We start from the raw sequence: 16,721 nt of genomic DNA on the forward strand, positions 1-16,721 counted from the left end.
TTTTTAATTTACTTTTGATCTTTGAAATGTTCATGTTGTTTTGCAGATATTGTATGTTTATGTCGTAATGTTTCAGTAGTTAGAGAGAGAGAGAGAGAGACACAGAGAGAGAGAGAGAGAGAGAGAGAGAGAGAGAGAGAGAGAGAGAGAGATGGGCGGTGCGTTTACCATGATGCAACGCGAGCTTTTGCATTTCTCCCGGAAACGGTAGTCGTCGACGCAGTTGCATGAGGGATTGCGTGGTGCGTGATTGTTTGTGTTGCGTGCGAGTGTGAATGCGTGTGAATGCGGAATGCGTGTGATTTTTGTCCAAAACCTACACACTGATCTTATTTGATCTGGTCGTAGTTGTGGCCCGACTATGACTGGAAGTGATATGAAATCAGCTCGCTTAGCCTCAGTGGCAATGGGCATCAAGCTCGAGTTCGACCTTCAGGGCCTCCACGCTTGTAAGTTGTGGTCAGAGGTGATGAATTGATCAGATATACTAGTTCGGAGTGCGTTTGGTTTCTTTCCAAACTCCACGACGGGCAATGAGTATAGAAGCGATTCTGATCTAACCACAAGAAAAGAGGTAAACTCAAATGTTCGACCGATACGTACTTACAGCATTTACTCTTGTTTTTGTAATATTCGTCACTGTCCTTTATATTTTGAACTGTTATACATAATGTGTATTTCTGTTCGGTTTTCTAATGTAGCTAAGATAATACACCCATGCCGATAACTAAGATAGGCTAACAGAGTTCGTTTTTTGTGTTTAAAAGATGGCAACCAAAAACGTGCTCCGACATAACAACATGGTGAACAGTTTATGCTAGCAGTGTGTATGCATTTAACTGTAACAATAATAAAGTAATAAAAACAAAATATGACTGGTGTTTCCACTGCATTCGTGAAAAGTCGGAATGATCCGACCTTAGAGTGAAAAAAGGACCGCAACTTCACCGAATGGCTTCAGTATGTTGCCGCTCGAGAATGGGAGCCCCGGACCATGAATGGCAAAGTATAAATTGCAAGATTCTAGACATTTTTTCATATTTTTTACTAAGTTAACCTTGTAAGACCCAGACGTAGTAAAACGTAAAAAAAAAAGAAATCATAGTGTTGTTAGACCCCATTGGGCACCATAATGTAGTGTTTGCAAACTTGTCATGTTTTGGTAAGGTTTTATGGACACGTTGGAACGTTACAAAGTTGGGTGGGATGGGTAGCAGAATTTCCTGTAGGCCTCGTGGTCCTACTCATTGTCTAGCCAAGGTAAACTTATTTGCTCCTATGTTAGCCAGCTAAGTTCATTTACACAGTATGTAACATGAATAATAACATTTATCCTTTTTTTTGTGTTTTTATTTTTTATAAAGCAAAATAAAAAGGATTACATGTGCAATGCAAGCAGGCTAGATACACTGGCTTGTAAGTCACGCTCAGTATACTAGGTGCATGCAGAATCAAGGCTAACACTACTTAACATATCAAGCCACTTCATTTTCATTAGCAGTGATAATCCCAGAAACAGTTCCTGTCGTGTTTGAAGCAAAGACAGACATCACACTTGTAGCTCTGTGTGTCGGTGTATCCTGTAGGGCAGTGTCTGCAGCGCCCTCTCTTCTTCGTCTTCATTGGACGATGAGCAAGAAGGTCCTTACGCACATCCGGTGGTGGGTGTTGGCATGTTTTCTTGGGTGGGACGATGGTTGGATTCTCATTAGTCTTGATTGTGTCCTTCAGAATGAGAGAGGATGCTAGCTGTGCCTGGAACAGTCTCAGGTTCAGTCTCAGGTTCAGTGTCTCTTTCGGAGAGACCCCGAGAGCCTTGCAGTCCCGCGTGTAGATGAGCCAGGCGTTGACCACAGCAAGGGTGATGGTGTGCCAGAAGATGTACATGTACCAGCGGCGAGATTTCACGGGGAACTTGTATTTGGCTGTGAATGAATCCAGCAAATCCACACCTCCCATGTATTTGTTGTAGATGCCCACGATGTGAGGCCTTTCAACTTCTATGTAGGTCTTGTTCACTTTGTCCCAACATTGGATCTTCTCCACAGGCTCAGTTCCAACAAAGGACGACACAAGTGTGACCGCTCGGTTGTCATAGCATTTGACGGCAGAGATGTTGCGTTTCACCTCCACTCTGTGGTCAAAGGCTCCTCTCCCCTCTCTTCAAGGTTGCAGTTGGGTAGGCTCACCTGCCTGGCTGTTCCGACGTACCAGTGGAACAGAGGTAAAGATGTTGTCTGCATAGACCTTGTAGTTGTGACCTTCTGGCAGTGTTGAAGCTAGCTTTGTCACAACATCACCAGACAAGCCAAGTTCTGATTCGGCTCGCAGTCCATTGTTGCTTCCTTGGTAGAAATCAAAGTCACACATCACGCTAGAGACTCCAGTTCTCACCCATACTTTGAAGCCCCATGGGTGTGGCTTGCCTCGCATGTACTGTTTGCTGCTGCTGAATCTCCCCTTGAAAGGAATCATCATCTCATCCACAGAGTTGTGCTCTTCTGGTATCACCTGCAGGCAGTTCTCTCGGAATGAATCAAGCCAAGGTCTGATCTTCCACAGTTTGTCCTTCTTTTCAGTCTCTGGTACTGTCAGGTTGTTGACGAAATGTAAGGCTGTCAACAAAGACTGGAATCTGTTCCGCGGCATCATGTCAGCAACAGGAGGGTGTCGTGTGTCTTCCTCCCAGTACATACAGGTACCAGCCATTTGTACTAAGCCCATCTTCAGGTACATGCCCAACATTTTCTCAATTTCCTTGGAATTGGTGTTCACACATGTTCCCTTTGTTTACTGGTTGAAGTACTCCAGTGGTGTGTGGAGAGAAATCACATCTTTGGTGAGAGGTGGGCCAGAAAATTCTGTATTGGGGCTAGTGAAATCCTTTTTCTGTCACCGATATCTGTCGCGGGGCTTGGCCTGTTTAGATGGTTGTTGCTCAATGTCCGTGTCTACTCGGCAGTCAGTGGGTGGTTGGTTCTCTTTCACATCACCACAATCTTCTTCATCTAACTCCTCATCAGTTTCATTGAAGTTAATGTCCACATCACTCGCTCCATCCTGGACAGCATCTATCACATCCTGCATACTGAAGCAAGAATCTTTCCTTGGAAATACCATGCTGAAAAATAAAAACAATGAGTGCATTTGCATTTACACATTCCACTGCAGTAGTCTATTAACATGCCATACAATATTGTTTGACCAACCTATTGTGCTGTGACGATCATGGTAAAATTACCCCCCCCCCCCTCACGACCCTACCCTGCATCCTGAACATTAACACCTGTAGCCACCCTAACAACTTACAATCACCCTTCACATTCCTGAACATGGACAAAGAGGTTAACAAACAGAGTTTACTTGCATTTATCCTCTACACCAGTGGTTCCCAAACTTTTGCAGGCTGGCGCCCCCTTTGGCTCCCCAGTGAATTCCTAGCGCCCCCCTCCTACCCCCCCCCAAAACAAAAACAAAAAAATAAAACCATGTAAAATACAGCATTTTATCGCATTTCATAAATAGGCCTACTTAAGGACAAAAATGACAACATTGAAGGTATGAAAAGCAAGTTTACCCTCTCATGTATTCATTTTCTTCCATTTATTCACAGAAAATGGTGGCGGACGTGATCTAAGGCAGTGGTCCCCAACCTTTTTTGCGCCACGGACCGGTTACATGTCAGAAATATTTTCGCGGACCGGCATTTATATAAATAAATAATACATTTATATAAATAAATAAATAAATAATACATTTATAATATCATTACCATTACGTTGAATTAGTGGGAGCACTGAGTTTGTTTCTCAGAAACGAGCCGGTCCCATCTAGACGTAATCGGAGACAATGACACCCGAAGTGATTTAAGGTTTGTCTTTTATTGCAGGATGCTTGGTCTCCATGTGTTGAAGCAGTTTTGAATGCTTCACTGCCTGGTTAGTTAGCCTGTCGCCACATATTAGCTTTGCGGGCTCGACTGGGGAAACATGTCACGTGACCGGGACGAGCGTCTTGACCTGAATTAATTGATCGTCGATAAAAAAAAAAATTCTGTGCGGCTTGGCGGCCCGGTACCAAGTGACCCACGGACCGGTACCGGGCCGCGGCCCGGTGGTTGGGGACCATTGCCCTAACCAGCTCAACACAACACAACACGGCGCGTTCTGGCGAGTCCCCAATTTCATGTTGACTTGAACTCAAGATGATGTTGACCGCCAGAATGCGGTTTTTATTATAAGATAAAATTCTGAACATTACAAGCTTGAAATTACAAACCTGAGCTTTTGCTTTTGTAGCTATGCTGTCGTATCTGACTGGGCCAGAGCGGCGTGCGTGTTGTGTACAAATCGACTGCCGCCCCCCTACCGCCCCCCTACCGCCCCTTTCTTCCTCACCGCCCCCCCAGAGCTTTCCACCGCCCCCAGGGGGGCGGTACCGCCCACTTTGGGAACCACTGCTCTACACCCTTGTTTGCAAATGTTACAAATACACACAATGTGTAAATATATTAGAAGATAATATAAACTGGAAGATCCATGCTGATTTACACTAGACTTAGGCAAGTCACAATTAGAGCCTTTTTCGCTACCATGCTCGTGCATATCTGTAACACATATACTACATGCAATAATTTACATTTGGGGTATATATTTAACAAAATAAGCATATGCACATGTTCTAGAGTCTAGACATTCTAATGATCGCCTCAAAAAATATAAAAGCATTTTACTTACTTTTCTTTGATTAATCCAGTCTAGTGTAACAAAGAGATATGTCCTTCACGCTGTCCAGGGAGGTGTGAGCTGAACAGGTTGTGGGTGGGGCTTAAATAACAACGTTCTAATCTAGCCCGTTGGTGTCAAACCCAAGGCCCGGGGGCCCGCGAAGACAAATTTTGCATCGACTTTGTGTTAATACAAAAATTATAAAATGTCTTCACTTTTTCAAAACAGAAATATTGCTAGCAATTTTTATTACCATTCATCTTTTTAAACAATTTGAACAGTTTTGACTAGTCTCTGATTTCAAAACTAGTTATTCATCAGTTTTTATACTGTAAATAATATAAGGTGTTCACAGTCATAATGGCCCTCCGCGGGAAACTATGACTACAATGCGGCTCGTGACAAAAAATGTCAAAAAATTCTAGCCTAGAATCTAGCCTATAAATAACAATAGGACTACCTGACTCATGTTTATGTGAAAAAAAGAAAAAACTATTTTTAATAGTTTTAATTTTTTTTCTTCAGATCTGCCACGGTGGGTCTTACAGGGTTAATTTAGGTATTTAAAATAACTTAGTAACAACGTAACTTGTACTGAAGCTCTGCCAACCGCGTGAGCTCCCTGCAATTGCATACCTACATCAGCTCTGCCTTTGATTAGTTTTGTAGGTATTTAAAATAACTTAGTAACAACGTAACTTGTACTGAAGCTCTGCCAACCGCGTGAGCTCCCTGCAATTGCATACCTACATCAGCTCTGCCTTTGATTAGTTTTGTGTTGGATTGGAATATGTACTTTGTGTGAACCGAACAAAAGCAACCCGTATACTGTGGATTTAAATCTTAATTTGTGCGTGTAAGTATGTGTAGGACCTACACTTGTAGGTATATATGGATAAATGCATGCATTTAAATATATTAACTACCTGTACGTATTTAAGCTTATAGAAAATTAAACGTATGCCTTCGGGAAACTGATTTACTCAAACCTAGCCGTTACTATTATATTAGTGCATCAGGTCCACTTTCACATTACCTCGTATTAAAGTCTCATTGTTGGATCCCCAATTCTGCTATCTAGCGGTGAAAGGTTTATACTGCACCCGAATACACAAACCGCGAGTCCACACGGGGTGTTGGACCACTCAGAACAGCAATTTAAAGGACACGACACTTGTCATTGTCCAAGAAAACCGAATTAGTTTGAGGAAAATTTGGTACCACACTGGTACAACGGGATTTGTGGGTTTTCTATAGCGGCAGATTCTATTAACAATGAGACATTCATTCCGTTCACATCAAAGTGCTTTTGCTTAAAAAAAAAAAAAAAGGTAAAGACCCAATGATTGTCACACACCACTGGGTGTGGGGAAATTTGTCTCTGCATGTAACCCATCCCCGAGGGGAGAAGTGAGCAGCAGCAGCGGTGCCGCGCCCGGGAATCATTTGGTGATCTAATCCCCCAATTCCAACCCTTAACGATGAGTGCGAAGCAGGGAGGCAACGGGTCCCATTTTTATAGTCTTTGGGGTTTGAACCCACAACCTTCCATTCTCAGGGTGGACACTCTACCACTTGGCCACTGAGCGTTGTCGATCTGTACCTTCAGGGGATGTTGAATATATGACTACTTTCAACGTGTTTTATTTGGGGGTTATTATTCGTGTGTCTGTTACGTCGCCGGGCCCTTTAAGTGAACCTTGAACACATGAATGAAGTGCGGCCATTCATAAAAACAGTGAAGGAAGGACCCATGAATGCTCGCAAATGTGATTGGTTGGATTTGATTGACACATTTGGTTGCCAATGGGAAGGGAGCACTGGAATCTGCTCGCACTGAGCGCCAAGGCGTATCCATTGAGAAAAATCTGCGGTCGCGTTTTGATTCGAAGATCTGCGGGGAATGTAGGTGTGGAAAACAGGTCGAGTTTAACTTTGACACAATTTAAAACTTCTTATCCGGGTGAGACGTGTGGTACTCATTTTGTTTTTTTGTTTTCTTATTGTCTGCTTCGTTGAGACAGACGCTTGCAACGTCATTCGCCATTTTCTGACGAAGGGGCAAAGCTGCGTCCATTTTTTTTAAACTCTCCACAGCACGACTGCGGTTGAGCCTGTGTGTTCTTTGTAATGTTTTGCGCATACCCCCGCCTTATACGTTTGTGTTAAATTACTAAAATGGAGCTCGGCACGAGCCTCATCCTTTACGCTTACCAGGATCAAGTTTCACTTCATTGAGAAAACCAATAAACCCCGCCCCTCTCCGGGTCAACCTCATTCGCACTTTTGTGTATTGCATATATATATATATATATATATATATATATATATATATATATATATATATATATATATATATATATATATATATATATATATATATATATATATTTATATAAAAATTCCCCTCTCACCCTCCGCGGGTGGTTTTTCCACTCCAAGCTCGGGTCCTCTACCAGAGGCCTGGGAGCTTGAGGGTTCTGCGCAGTATTTTGGCTGTTCCTAGCACTGCACTCTTCTGGACTGAGATGTCTGATGTTGTTCCTGGAATCTGCTGTAGCCACTCCTCCAGTTTGGGGGTCACTGCCCCAAGTGCCCCAATGACCACGGGCACCACCGAGGCCTTCACTTTCCAGGCCTTCTCAAGCTCTTCTTTGAGGCCCTGGTATTTCTCTAGCTTCTCAAGTTCTTTTTTCCTGATGTTGCCATCGCTCGGTATTGCTACATCCACTACAACGGCCTTCTTCTGCTGTTTGTCTACCACCACAATGTCCGGTTGGTTCGCCATCACCATCTTGTCAGTCTGGATCTGGAAGTCCCACAGGATCTTGGCTCGCCCGTTCTCTGCCACCTTAGGGGGTGCTTCCCACTTTGACCTTGGGGCTTCCAGTCCATACTCTGCACAGATGTTCCTGTACACTATGCCAGCCACTTGGTTATGACGTTCCATGTATGCTTTCCCTGCTAGCATCTTACACCCTGCTGTTATGTGCTGGACTGTCTCAGGGGCCTCTTTGCACAGCCTACACCTTGGGTCTTGTCTGGTGTGGTAGATCTTGGCCTCTATTGCTCTGGTGTTCAGAGCCTGTTCCTGTGCAGCCATGATGAGTGCCTCTGTGCTGTCCTTCAGTCCAGCTTTTTCCAGCCATTGGTAGGATTTCTTGATGTCAGCCACTTCACTTATCTGCCGATGGTACATCCCATGTAGGGGTTTGTCCTCCCATGATGGTGTCTCTAGCCACTCTTCCTCTGTTTGCCATTGTCTGAGACATTCACTGAGCACGTCATCCGTTCGGGCCTTTTCCTTGATGTACTCATGGATCTTGGCTGTTTCATCCCGAACAGTGGCTCTCACACTCAGTAGTCCTCGGCCTCCTTCTTTACGGCTAGTGTACAGTCTCAGGGTGCTGGACTTAGGGTGGAACCCTCCGTGCATGGTTAGGAGCTTCCGTGTCTTGACATCTGTGGTCTGAGTCTCTTCCTTTGGCCATCTTATTATTCCTGCAGGGTATCTGATGACTGGCAGGGCGTAGCTGTTTATTGCCCGGATCTTGTTCTTGCCATTTAGCTGACTTCTGAGGACTTGCCTTACTCGTTGTAGGTATTTGGCTGTGGCTCCTCTCCTTGTGGCTTCATCGAGGTTGCCATTTGCTTGTTGGATACCAAGGTACTTGTAGCTGTCCTCAATGTCTGTTATTGTTCCTTCTGGGAGTGAGACCCCTTCTGTATGGACTACCTTCCCTCTCTTTGTCACCATGCGACCGCACTTCTCTAGTCCGAATGACATTCCAATGTCTGTGCTGTAGATCCTGGTTGTGTGGATCAGTGAATCGATATCTCGTTCGCTCTTGGCATACAACTTTATGTCATCCATGTATAGGAGGTGACTGATGGTGGCCCCATTTTTGAGTCGGTATCCGTAGCCAGTCTTGTTGATTATTTGGCTGAGGGGGTTCAGACCTATGCAGAACAGCAGTGGGGACAGAGCATCTCCTTGGTATATGCCACATTTGATGGAGACTTGTGCAATTGGCTTGTAATTGGCTTCAAGGGTTGTTTTCCACAGTCCCATCGAGTTTGCAATGAAGGCTCTCAGGTTCCTGTTGATGTTGTACAGTTCCAAGCATTCAGTGATCCATGAGTGTGGCATGGAGTCGTAGGCTTTCTTGTAATCAATCCAGGCAGTGCACAGGTTGGTGTGTCGAGTCTTGCAGTCTCGGGCGACTGTTCCGTCAACCAGCAGCTGGTGTTTGGCTCCTCTGGTATTGCTGCCTATGCCTTTCTGTGTTGTGCTCATGTATTGAGCCATGTGCACACTTATCTTAGCCGCTATGATGCCTGACATGATCTTCCATGTTGTAGGGAGACAGGTTATTGGCCGATAGTTGGATGGGACTGTACCCTTCGTGGGATCCTTCAGGATCAGGATTGTGCGTCCTTCAGTTAACCATTCGGGGTGAGTTCCAACTTTTAGTAGCTGGTTCATTTGTTCTGCTAGGCGCTCATGGAGTGCAGTGAGCTTCTTAATCCAGTAGGCATGGATCATATCTGGCCCGGGTGCTGTCCAGTTCTTCATACCTGAGACTCTCTCTTGGATGTCTGTCACAGTGATGGTAACTGGGTTCTGCTCAGGGTGGTTGCTGTGGTCTTCTCTTAGAGAGACTAGCCATTGTGCCTCCCTGTTGTGTGATGTGTTCTTCTCCCATATGCCCTTCCAGTATTGCACAGTCTCCAGTCTTGGTGGGTCTGCTCTGCTGTTGTTACCTTGCCATTGAGAGTACACTTTTCCTGGTTGTGTTGTGAAGAGCCTGTTTATTCGCCTGGCTTCACTTTCTCTTGTGTATCTCTTTAGGCGGCTGGACAGGGCTAGGAGCCTCTGTTTGGCAGTCTCCAGTGCTTCAGGTACGTTCATCTGGCTGTACTTCTTGGGTGCTGGTTTCTTCATTGCACCTTTCTGGATCTCCGATAGTTGGCTCACGTCTCTCCGCACTGTCTTGATCTTAGCCTCCAACCTTGTTTTCCATGGTGGGTTTTGTATCTCATGCTTGATATTGCTCTTGTAGCCAAGCATCTCCAGGATCACTGTTGCTGAAGTGTATATCAACTCATTGGTTTCAGTGATGGTGGTTGTAGGGATTGCTCTCAGTGCTGCATTCAGATTTTCAACCAGATCTTCTGGTGGTGCTTCTCTTAGCCTTTGTAGTTGGCGTCGGGGTTGGCCGCTGTTCATTTGAGTCATGATCTTATATTTCAGGTCAGTTGCTGACTTGTTCAGGCTTGCATATTCTCTTGGAGCTGTGTACCCAATTATCTGGGCAGTTGATATTGACTCCTCTCTGACCTGGTATTCGGGTTCCTGTGTGACTTGGCATCTGTGTTGTACCTCGTCAATCTCAAGTTGTGATATCAATTGCCGTTTCTGGATATTGGAGCACTGAGTTACTAGTTGTTTAGCGGTTAGTGTTGAGTGTGGATATCGCCCTTGCCATTGCTCCCACATTCGCTTCATGTACCCTCTCTGTCTTGGTTCACTGGAGTAGTAGCACTCCAACAGTGTTAGGTTCTCACATCTCGCCCATTTCCGCCTTGTTCCAGTAGCCCACTTTACATCTAGGCGTTCTGGTTCCCCAACGCCTGACGCAGACCTTGTTTGTCCGGGCGACGTCTGAGCCGGCATCTCATTTGATTCTTTATCTCTCATCATGTTTATGAGGTAGGCGATATCGTCAAGGGTCTTGCCCACAGACCCACACTGGATGATGGTATGGCTCCGCCCCGACCTGGTCTCGAACCCGGGTCCCGCTGGTTGATAGTCTGGCGACTATCCTACTGAGCTATCCAGCCGATATATATATATATATATATATATATAAAAAAGCTGTCAACTCCTCACTGTCCCATATTTATTTATTTCAGGGTGAAGACTTTTGTAACATGGACTGCTTTTATGACCAGCAGGTCCCTTTTGTGGTACCAGAGAATGTAAGTTTGGACCAGGATTTGATGTTTTGTTGTTTAGAATGAATAAAAAAGTACCCTTTGATGCCTAATCCTTGCCGTTTGTGTGTGAACATGTCACTCACAGGGAAACAAGCGATGTCTTGGTGACAGGAAAAGGAAGTTCATGGATGCTGGTTTAGATCAAGACACAGAGGGTATGGCCACAATGTTTACTTCCCAAAAATCTGAAGGTGTGAGCATTTTGTTGGAGAAAATTCTTTGTTAGGATGATGCCTGTCAACAGATACAATTAAATGTCTGGTTTGCAGAACTTTTCCAAGATCTCAGCCAGCTTCAGGAAATCTGGATAGCGGAAGGTTTAGGGACATGTAAGCATTGACCTCATGATCTCCATTTAAGGACATGTAAGCATTGACCTCCTGGGGCATCGATATCTAGTATCTGACCTTTTCTCCCTTTTCTGCTACCTGCCTCTACAGCTCAGAATCCTGATGATGAACAGTTTGTTCCAGATTTCCAGTCCAGTAACCGTGAGTAGACCATTGAGGCTGGAGCAAGCTTTGTGTAGAGCAGTACCATACATTGAAACAGTGGGCAAATTATTAAAAGAGCATATGTTATTTATTTACTTTGCAATTTAAAGCATTTCCTAGGTGTCTAAACATGTCAGTGAGATGCTCTTGTAAAAATACCATGGATAAAGAAAAATTGCACACTTTAGACACCTCTTGTTGAAATGGCCCCATTTTGATGGGTGAGAAGGACAGAGAGACTTCTAGTCCTTCTTCAACACCTACTGATTGATAGTGGTTATGTGACATTGTCTTTTGTGATTGCAGCGATGTTTCAAGCGCCACCGGTCGGCAAAGTGAAGCGAGAGTCCAGCCCAACCAAAGATCTGTGCTCCATCAGGATGCGTGAGATGGAAATGCGCCTTTATAACAACAGGTAGGACGACTCCCAAGAAGAGGCCTTCCGTTATGAGAGGGAGAGTGTCTTTCTCTCCATCATCGCCTTCTCTCCATCTACGTCTTTCTCTCTACAGTGCCTGGGACAGGAAAGCATCGGAGCTGACATGTACCTCTGCGCTTGGCACCAACCCCCTGACTGGACCCGTGCCCCAGGAGCAGCAGCGTGCAAGGCAGGTGTCCAGCTGCCTCACCCACCACCACCACCACCACATGTCACAGCGCAATCAAAGCCATCAGTTTGCATTGCCACAGCCTCCCATCAGCTGCGCCACTGCAGCTTTCAGTTCAGAGCAGAGGTCAGTGCAAAAATACTGTCATTTTTTGGGTCAATTTTACATTTGCCAAAGGCCATACTGCTGAGACTATGACTTTCATTACCAACTGTGAGGCTGAAGGAAGCAAGTCTTCTCTTTCCCCAGAGTCGGAAAATAAAACATTTTGGTTTAAAGGAACAGTCATCCAAAATGTCAGAGTGGACAGCAATTTCTCATGTGAAAAATGTTCAACATGAGTATGAGAATATACTCAGAAGACCAAATGACTTGTGGGCACAAAAAACATCTGCGGGACATGGCCAAATCGCATACATTCAGTGAAATAAAAAATTATTCAATTTTTTAAAAGTTACCTGATTGTTTGAGTTCATATTTGATAGATAGACAGGCACTCCACAGACCCACTTTTTGTATGCAGGCAATTATGTACTACAGTAAAAAAAAAAAAATTGAAGAAATATTACAAAGAATACATAGTTTGTAATAAACACTTTTGCAAAAAGGCAAGGTCAAACCACTTTTTCCAAATTATTTTATTCCTGACTCTATTATATACGTACCGTAATTTTAGGACTATAAGTCGCACCGGAGTATAAGTCGCACCAGCCATAAAATGCCCCAAAAAGTGAAAAAAACATATATATGTATGTAAGTCGCTCCTGAGTATAAGTCGCCCCCCGACCCAAACTATGAAAAAAAAACCGCAACTTATAGTCCGAAAATTATTAAATTGCAAATAAATTCCGTCATTAATTTGTGAACATTGGCCCTAGTTTATCACAGACTAACCCAGATGAAAATATTGACGATGTAACTATACCAAATAATGTTAATTTTTTTTTTTTGAGAAGGTACGAGCAAGTGGAATTCTGAACACTGTTCAAAAATGTTCAAATAAAAAATCTAATAATTATTCTATGAGCATGTCACTGATCAAACAAATCATTGACATGATTATTGAGCCTTTCACATACATTTGTAATTAATAATTTATCACAGTCATTTTTTCAGAAAGTATAAAATAGCCAAACTAATTCCAATCTTCAAAAAAGGTAATTAGAATGATTTTTTTTATTACCAGTAATATCTTTATCACCACTGTTCCAGTTTTTTTGTATATGATTAAAATTGAATAAATATATAGACAAATATAACATTTTAAGCAACAGCCAATTTGGATTTTGCTTAAACCACTCTACTGCTACAGCATTTATGGAATTAACTGAAGCAATTTGTACAGCCATGGATAACATGTTTTAGTCAGTCTTTTTGTTAATCTTGAAAAAGCAATTGATACACTCACCTATTGGATAAATTGTATAAATATCGCATAAGAGGTGTTGCTCAATAATGGGTTAAGAGTTATTTAAAAGACAGAAGGCAGTTTGTTTGAAATTAACAACGAGCAATACCGTTGTATAACTTGTGGGGGTACCTCAAGGATCCGTCCTGGAACCAGTACTTTTCCTTCTTTCTGTCAATGATACTGTAACGGTCCAAATGATTTATTTGCGGACGGTGGCACTTTATTTTACACTGGCAAATATTTAACTGAATTAGTTTAAGAAAATTATGAAGTACCGTTCTTTTCCGTGTATAATGCGCCCCCATGTATAATACGCACCCTAAAAAAGGCATGTTGATGCTGGAAAAAAGCCTGTACCCATGTATAATACGCACCCAGATTTTGACTCCTACTTAAGTCCGTGAACGTAAAATTATTTCAGAAAAAAGATCATCTTTGGGAACAACCGGATGTTCTGCCGGTCAGTATCACTGCGCATGCGCTAGCATACTCAATAGCGAAGAAATGTTTCGGATTTGTGTAGGGTACATTGTGACAGCAAACGAGCAGGTGATCTAGCAAGCGTCTGATACGAGAGCATTGTGTTCGTATGGAGTGTGTTTGAAGTGAACAGCAGAGAAGAAAGCACATCTGTAATGGCGGCCTCCGTATGATATCCGGATTTAAAAAAAAAAAAATTTGAGAATTCTTTTTTTTTTTTTGTACCCATGTATAATGCGCACCCCAGATTTTAGGACAATAAATTAGCTAAATTTTGCGCATCATACATGGAAAAAAACGGTAGTGTATTTGTGGACCACTGTATTTTACACTTGCAAATATTTAACCGCATGAGTTTAATTAGTTCAATGCTAACAGATTATCCTTTGTTATTAGCAAAACCAAATTCATGGGTTTGAGAGCTAGGTTTATATACATGGAGGCAACATTGAGTCTGCATGAATTTAACGGACAAATGAAATCAAATTTCAATTTATGACCCGTAATAACCAGTATATAAATGTGCAAATTCCCTCTCAGGTCCTTTCTACCGAGAACAGCAAACATGCCCTACCCTTCCGACTCAAGCACCGCGGGCCACCGGTTGTATCAGCGGCACCTGTCAGAGCCTCTGGTTCCGGTCGGTGGTGAAACTGTTTACAAACAGGAGATGGCGAAGCCCCACTACTCCGAGGCAGGGTCCTGTGGTTCTAATGGGATGGCCTTCAAACACATCACCATCAAAGAAGAGCCAAGGGACTTTGGCTTTGACGCAGGTGTGTTTGAACTGGAGAGCTACAAATTGCCCCTTGCTGTTTGTTGCAGTCAAGAATAGTATCTGGAGAAGCCTACTCAAGATATTAATAAGTTACCTTTCAATTTGTGTCCTGAAGATGTTCAAACCTGCCAGTCCTTCAGTAAAACACCAGTCTTGTTCCCGCATGGTGGTGCAGGTGAGAGCGCATCTGTTATGCTCCACGGTCTTGCTTCAGTGCAGCCTCGTTCATCTCATATTCTTTACTGGCAGGTTTTGGTCATGATTCAGAAGCACGCTTCTACCACGATGATGCTTGTGTTGTGCCAGACAGACTGGAGGGTAAGAGAGTAAGACTTGACAACTGACCAGTGATTGTGACTCAAGACTCTTTTTTACTTATGTGCAGGTAAAGTAAAGCATGATGGTTTGCCTTACCAGCGCCGTGGTTCTCTACAGCTGTGGCAGTTCCTCCTCACGCTTTTGGACAACCCGGCCAATGCCCATCTAATTGTGTGGACAGGGCATAATATGGAGTTCAAACTTATTGACTGTGAAGAGGTTATTATTTTGCACATGGCACTGAATCTCAACTTTCCTAACTTTACATCAAGTTTTCTTCTCGCTATCCAGGTGGCCCGGCTCTGGGGCATCCAGAAGAACCGACCTGCCATGAACTACGACAAGCTGAGCCGCTCGCTGAGGTACTACTATGAGAAGGGCCTCATGCAGAAGGTAAAGGTCAAATGGATTTGCACTCTGACCCAGACGTGCACGCTGAGTGCTCAGCCCGTCTCCTCTGATTGACTCCACTGGCAGGTTGCTGGGGAGAGATACGTCTATAAGTTTGTGTGCAACCCCGAGGCCCTCTTCTCCTTGGCTTTCCTAGACAAACAGAGGCCCAGTCTGAAGTCTGATCCTGACGCCCTTCCCGCCAGTGAGGAGGAGGTCTTAACTCTGCCCCCCCACGAGGAGGAGGGTCCTTACTTGACCGATGGAGGCGAGCAGTGCATTCAGGGACGGGTCTTCCCCGAATGCTGTCTGTAATAGTCTACAAAATGGCGATGTGGGATTTGTAACATTTAAAATTGAAAAATGAACATCATTTGGTACATTCGAGCTCACAGAAATGCCAATGATGTTTCACTCATATCTTTCAGCCAGCAACCCAGGAAGACGTACACTGTGCAGGGTAGAATCATGATTTTACCTTAGACCAGGACATTATTAGGGAAAATGTAGTCCAACAGAAGTGGTACGATTATACCAAAAACACATTTTTCCAAGCCTTGCAGCACCTTAAACCTGCCTGAAAGGGACATGCTCCTCATCCGCTTATAAATTTCTGTATTGAAATGTTGTTTTTCTTTTTGAAAGCTAATACTTTAGTCATTATATGAACTTGCAAGTTTTTCGGTAGAACTGTTTTAATAAAAAGTGTAGCCCGTATTTTTGACACCGACTTTAATGCTACTAAACGAGAATTTCTTACAGTCGCCTTCAATGTGTCTTTGAGTAGTCTCAGTCTTCGAAACACGGTACAGTTGACCCCTATACACTTGTGGTTTGGCACTCGCGGCTTTGCAGGTTTGAAGAATTCTCCCCAATATTATTTGAAATATATATTTTTCTTTCCCCAGTGTATTTCCCTCGCAAATAGTGAGGATTGATTGTATAATTCTGGATATGAATACGTATATTTTTGCAAAAGACTGATTTGCACAGTTTCACTTAATGTGTCACGGACCAATGTCTTTCTTTGCAGATTACTCATGTTTCTTGTGTGGGCTCACTGCAGGAGAGTAATGGCCTTCACATGCTGTACATGTGCCTTCTGTCAATCTTCAATGATACAATAAACATTTTTACTCTTATGTCTTTTCTATTTTAAACCAACTATTCTTATTGCATTAAAAAAAACTACATTTAATTTGGGTCCAAATCTTATTTATTGATGTTCTGGGGTGCTGTGGATCGGTGGTCATCTCCCAGCCCAGAGGTTGTGGGTTCAATCCTATTGGTTTGAGATATTGTGGCCATATCAAAATATCCTTGAGCAAGACACTGAACCCTGAGTTGCTCCTGATGCTGCATGATCAGTAGGCGAATGAGAAAGTCAGTGTGAATGCACTGTGAGGGCCTTAACAGCTAGGGGGAAAAGCACAATACAAAAGACCATTTACCATGAATAAAGCTTTTCTGAACGTATCTTCACAAGGGTCATGAATGTGCCGGGGTCTATCCCAG

At 43.5% G+C, this 16,721-nt stretch overlaps 1 protein-coding gene and 1 non-coding gene across 9 annotated transcripts; both read left to right on the forward strand.

Moving 5' to 3' along the window:
* The first annotated feature begins 130 nt into the window (after positions 1-130).
* Positions 131-560, forward strand: LOC133150593 (small Cajal body-specific RNA 2). The gene has a single exon (XR_009713809.1). It is a non-coding gene; the product is annotated as a small Cajal body-specific RNA 2 (non-coding RNA).
* Positions 561-6,514: 5,954 nt separating this feature from the next.
* Positions 6,515-16,348, forward strand: LOC133149880 (ETS translocation variant 5-like). 8 transcript variants are annotated; one of them, XM_061272083.1, is made up of 13 exons: positions 6,515-6,649; positions 10,644-10,709; positions 10,813-10,918; positions 10,997-11,056; positions 11,168-11,218; positions 11,528-11,636; positions 11,734-11,955; positions 14,261-14,496; positions 14,614-14,673; positions 14,748-14,816; positions 14,884-15,035; positions 15,108-15,209; positions 15,294-16,348. In XM_061272083.1, exons 2-13 carry the CDS (start codon positions 10,662-10,664, stop codon positions 15,519-15,521), a joined length of 1,443 nt encoding a protein of 480 aa, XP_061128067.1. In that variant the 5' UTR covers positions 6,515-6,649; positions 10,644-10,661; the 3' UTR covers positions 15,522-16,348. The 8 variants fall into 8 exon arrangements, with proteins under 8 accessions (XP_061128067.1, XP_061128063.1, XP_061128071.1 ...); XM_061272079.1 differs by having other exon boundaries at positions 6,529-6,632; XM_061272087.1 differs by having other exon boundaries at positions 6,529-6,632; positions 11,734-11,829.
* The last annotated feature ends 373 nt before the right edge of the window (positions 16,349-16,721 follow it).

Source organism: Syngnathus typhle, linkage group LG2 (genome assembly GCF_033458585.1).
Source record: "Syngnathus typhle isolate RoL2023-S1 ecotype Sweden linkage group LG2, RoL_Styp_1.0, whole genome shotgun sequence".
NCBI classification, from domain to species: domain Eukaryota; kingdom Metazoa; phylum Chordata; class Actinopteri; order Syngnathiformes; family Syngnathidae; genus Syngnathus; species Syngnathus typhle.